This window comes from Papaver somniferum, unplaced genomic scaffold, assembly GCF_003573695.1.
Source record: "Papaver somniferum cultivar HN1 unplaced genomic scaffold, ASM357369v1 unplaced-scaffold_137, whole genome shotgun sequence".
Taxonomy (NCBI): Eukaryota; Viridiplantae; Streptophyta; class Magnoliopsida; order Ranunculales; family Papaveraceae; genus Papaver; species Papaver somniferum.
In genome coordinates, this window is record NW_020622934.1 from 18875102 (window position 1) to 18879568 (window position 4467).

At 38.0% G+C, this 4467-nt stretch overlaps 1 protein-coding gene across 1 annotated transcript; it reads left to right on the forward strand.

The window, feature by feature from the left end:
• Window positions 1-915: 915 nt before the first annotated feature.
• On the forward strand, window positions 916-3062 carry LOC113334975 (probable periplasmic serine endoprotease DegP-like). Its single transcript, XM_026581199.1, has 2 exons — window positions 916-1791; window positions 2854-3062. The coding sequence occupies exon 1, from the start codon at window positions 983-985 to the stop codon at window positions 1778-1780; it is 798 nt and encodes a 265-aa protein (XP_026436984.1). The 5' UTR covers window positions 916-982; the 3' UTR covers window positions 1781-1791; window positions 2854-3062.
• Window positions 3063-4467: the final 1405 nt, after the last annotated feature.

Sequence of the window (4467 nt, forward strand, 5' to 3'; positions counted from 1 at the left end):
TCATCCTCCATTGAATCAAGAATTATAATTTTCTCACTTTCTCCTTCTCTTTCTCTCCTTCTTAACCAAACCAAAACTTTGATTTTTTTTTTCTCATATTTTTCATCTAAACAACTCTTATAATTCTGAAAATTATCTTAATCTCTAAACAAAATATTTAATCACTAATCAAGATTATTAACACTAATACGTAAAGGGCAGATTTGCCATTAAAAAAATTTGGGTTAAGGGGTTATCTGATTTTGCTATTCAACGACCTTTTTTGTCTTCATTCAGTATGCTTTGAAAGATTTTGGTATGCTCAAAATTATGGTTATGCAAGAACTGGCAACAGCCCAACACTATAAACGAGGAGTTTGCTTGATCATAACTTGACCGGTCAACAATAGACCAAAGTTTGAGTCCAAATCTAGTCTGGTTTTATGGTGGCTCGCAGCTATTGATTGCATGTGACTTTTAGGACCCATACTTCCCAAAAAATTCCTCGTTTTACACAAGTGTTAAAAATAAGGGTGCATATACCCTACCCATACCCGCCAACCCTACCCTACCCGCCAGTTTTTTAACCGTATCCTATCCTATCCACTATTTGGCGGGTAGGGTGGCGGGTAAAGATTTTCTTAACCGCCAGTAAACGGGTAGGGTGGCGGGTATAGACCATATCCTATCCACCCTACCTAGAAGTGCACATACCCTACTCCTACCCGCCAACCCTACCCGACCCGCCAGTTTTTTAACCGTATCCTACCCTATCCATTATTTGGCGGGTAGGGTGGCGGGTAAAGATTTTCTTAACCGTTGATAAACGGGTAGGGTGGCGGGTATAGGCCATATCCTACCCACCCTACCCGTTGGGCAGCCCTAGTTAAAAATCTAATCCAGAATCCTCCCCAAAATAACTCACCCGCCCCTCATCTCTGCAGCTTCGTCCCTTTCTGTCGCTTAAACAAAAACAACCAAACTCAAGTGTTAATTAGGGTTCATGGAGAGTGTTTCATATGAACAGAAATCTAAGGGAAACTGTATTCCAGATAACGGAACATTTTATGAGGAGATGAAAGATACTGTTGTGTATCTGTATATCATTAAACCTATACAAGAAGTGGAGGAAGAAGATGAAAGTAATTACTTCACGGACGGGGATCCCGGTCAACAGCTTCAAGATCAGGATCCTAAGGTGGTTGAAGAACCGGAATCCGAGAAACTGATGATTGGAACAGGCGTTATAATTGAAGGAGGCTATATACTAACTGCTGCACATATTGTCAATGGTAATTCATCCGTTTCTCTAAGGCATCTTGAAGGGTCGAATTTTATTCACTGTAAAGTGATTTATATTGATACGAACAAAGATTTAGCATTGCTTGAGAGACGTCTTCTTGTTGAAGGAAGCCCTATGAAATATGTCAATTTTGGCAAGTTGGAGGAGATAAAAACAGGTCGAAATGTTTATTGTATATCAAATGCTGGGTCGAATCGGGGTACATTCACTATTGGATACATTTCAATTCATAGAAGATTGATTGAGAGTAAGAATCGTATCCAGATCAGCAACAATCTCCACGGATATCAAAGGGGTTCAATTGGTGCACCTGTTTTTTCATCTCGTGGATTGCTAATTGGAATTTTTGCCAAAGGAGATAAACCGTATGACCTTGCAATCCCAATTGACACTGTGAAAGAATTCGTGGAAGATTTTGAAAAAGAACAAGGGAGCAAACAAGGAAAAGAACAGAGAAGCAAACGCCGGAAAACAACAAAAAAGCGAAAGTCCACTTAACTCTAAGACAGGTATGTTGTTGTTTGTCACTCATTTTACATTTGACACATGACACATGACACATCTTAGTTGTTTAGTATTTATGTCTAATTGTCTATAGATTTAATTTGGTTAACATAAATATTGATCTCAACAAATTATGCAGTCAACCACCATTTACTCAACAGATTTTGTAGACCAATACTTGCAAGACAAGTAGATAAGCATCAGAACCTAAAGGTTGCTCAATAAGAACATTATTGATTAGAGAAGAACTTTGACAGCCTTACCAGCTTCATAATAGGCTTACCTCGGCCTCTTTCTCCTTAGAGATGTTTGTGCCCGTTTGTTTTTGTTCTTTCCACCACGATTTTAACTCTAGAAAAGATTTCCGACATCCATCTTTTGAGTGTCGATCAGTTTTAAAGAATACTCGCAATATTGGTTACCTTAACTTGCTGATACATTCCCCCCCCCCCCCCCCCCCCCCCCCCCCCCCCCCCCCCCCCCCCCCCCCCCCCCCCCCCCCCCCCCTCAAGTTCTTGGTAATTTATCTGATTTGAACCAATTTATGACTTCATTGCCACGAAGAGTTAGATTCCTCATCTCACTTTCTTAGATGCATCGACAATGTAAGTTTTAAGAGAAGTGCCAGTTCTGTCCGTATAAAGAAATAGAATCCTTTCTCATATTTTTGGGCAGTTATTGGATTTCTCGTATTCCCCTCTAAATCTCTAATGCTATGCACCAGAAAATCTTACTACATGGTTAGGAAATAAAAACCCTTTCAATATTGGGTAAATTGCGAAAGTAAACTTTGTTCCCTGTTTTTTTTAAAATTGATTTTTCCATGTAATCGGATAAATTAGTTATTCCTAAGGCACCACAACTGGGTTAACATACGTTTAAGCAGTTAACAAACATAGGCATGTTTACTTTTTGTTTGTTGGTATGTATGTGCAAAATGCTTTCTGAATAGACTTGGCTAGTCTATCTAGCAACTACTCAGATTGGTATAATATGTCATGTATCTTTCGATGTTTCACTCTGTAAAGCTGATGCTGGTATGTGTTCTCATGCAATTTCAACTGCAGGTGAGCTCTTGAGGTGGCAACATATATTATCAGAACACCCTGGGGTGGAATTTAAGCTATTAACGAAGAATAGTGATAACACAGGTTATACTTATGTTACTACTAACAAATGCTATTTTAAGATTAAGCTAATATGCATCAGCGAATTTGATATTTAGATTTTTTGTAAGTTAAGCTGTTAAGGAAAAATAGAGGTTACCCTAATTATACTTACGTTACTATTTTAAATTTTAGAAGTTCTGTGTAAGATTAAGGCAATATGTTATCAGCAAATTAAATCTTAAGATATGCTGAAAGTTTACTTTCAGTTGCAAATTATGTCTATGCGAATCTTTCAATTTTCTTGTCAAATCATAAAGGCTTAGTGGCATTTGACTGCTTTCCGTGGTTCAAAAGCCAAACAATATCAGAATTTCTAGAGGCTGTGGGTTTTTGTGATGTGGAGTGGAGTGGATTCCACATTATTGCTGAATGGGGAGGCTGGGTTTGGAAGCCCAGTAGTCTGTGTTAAGGGAAGGTTGAATTGTAAAGCTGGTTGAAATTCGGGGTGGATGTCTAAATCTTTACTATTTAGTCCAGAAAACCCGACCCGGATTACTGGCTGGTCCAGCGGGATATAACAATTAATGGCTAGTTCAATAAAGTTTAAAAACATGTTATTTTACCTATATGCCCTGGACCACGTGATGTGTACACTTTCCGTCCGTTTTCTTTTCATTTTTTTTCCAGTTGCATTCTCTATCTCTTTTGCAACCTAACTCTCAATTGAAAAACGCAAACTGCTTCGTCTTTCTTCACATTCAGAAAACTGCTCCCGTCTCTCTTCTGCAACCTAACTCAATTAATCACCATTATCAGAAAAAGATCGAAAGATCACCATTATCACAAACAGAAACTGCTTCTTCTTTCAGTATCTGACCTAATTTTCATTAAATTCAATTGAAGAGGAAATGGGTACAAGTAGAAAAATTAAGAGGACGATTACAGAAGAAATTACTGAAGTATCTCCATCACCAGTGAAAAGAAGAAAGAAATCTGACGATAATTCACCAGCAGAAGCGTCCTCTGCTTCTAAATCTCCTACACTATTGAAAAGAAGAAGCAAATTTGTCGATGATTCAGCAACATAAACCTCCCCTACTGCTAAATCTCGTACACCAGTGAAAAGAAGAAGGAAGTCTACCGATGATTCACCAACAGGAACCTCCCCTACTGCTAAATCTCCTACACTATTGAAAAGAAGAAGCAAATCTGTCAAATGATTCAGCAACAGAAACCTCCCCTACTGCTAAATCTCGTACACCAGTGAAAAGAAGAAGGAAGTCTACCGATGATTCACCAACAGGAACCTCCCCTACTGCTAAATCTCCAACAACAAGAAGTATGAGTAAGGTTCCTCAGGAAAAAGGTAAATCAAATCAAAAACAAAGCCAAATATGTACTTCATATTGACATGCAATATTCCCAAAACCTAAAATATGTACTGTTACATATTGAAATGTAGTGTTGTTTAACTAATACATACTAAAATTTAGTATGTCAATTTATATGTGTACTACATATCAATATGTTGTCTGCAATTTGTACTTCATTTTGACAAGTTATATGTTGTAC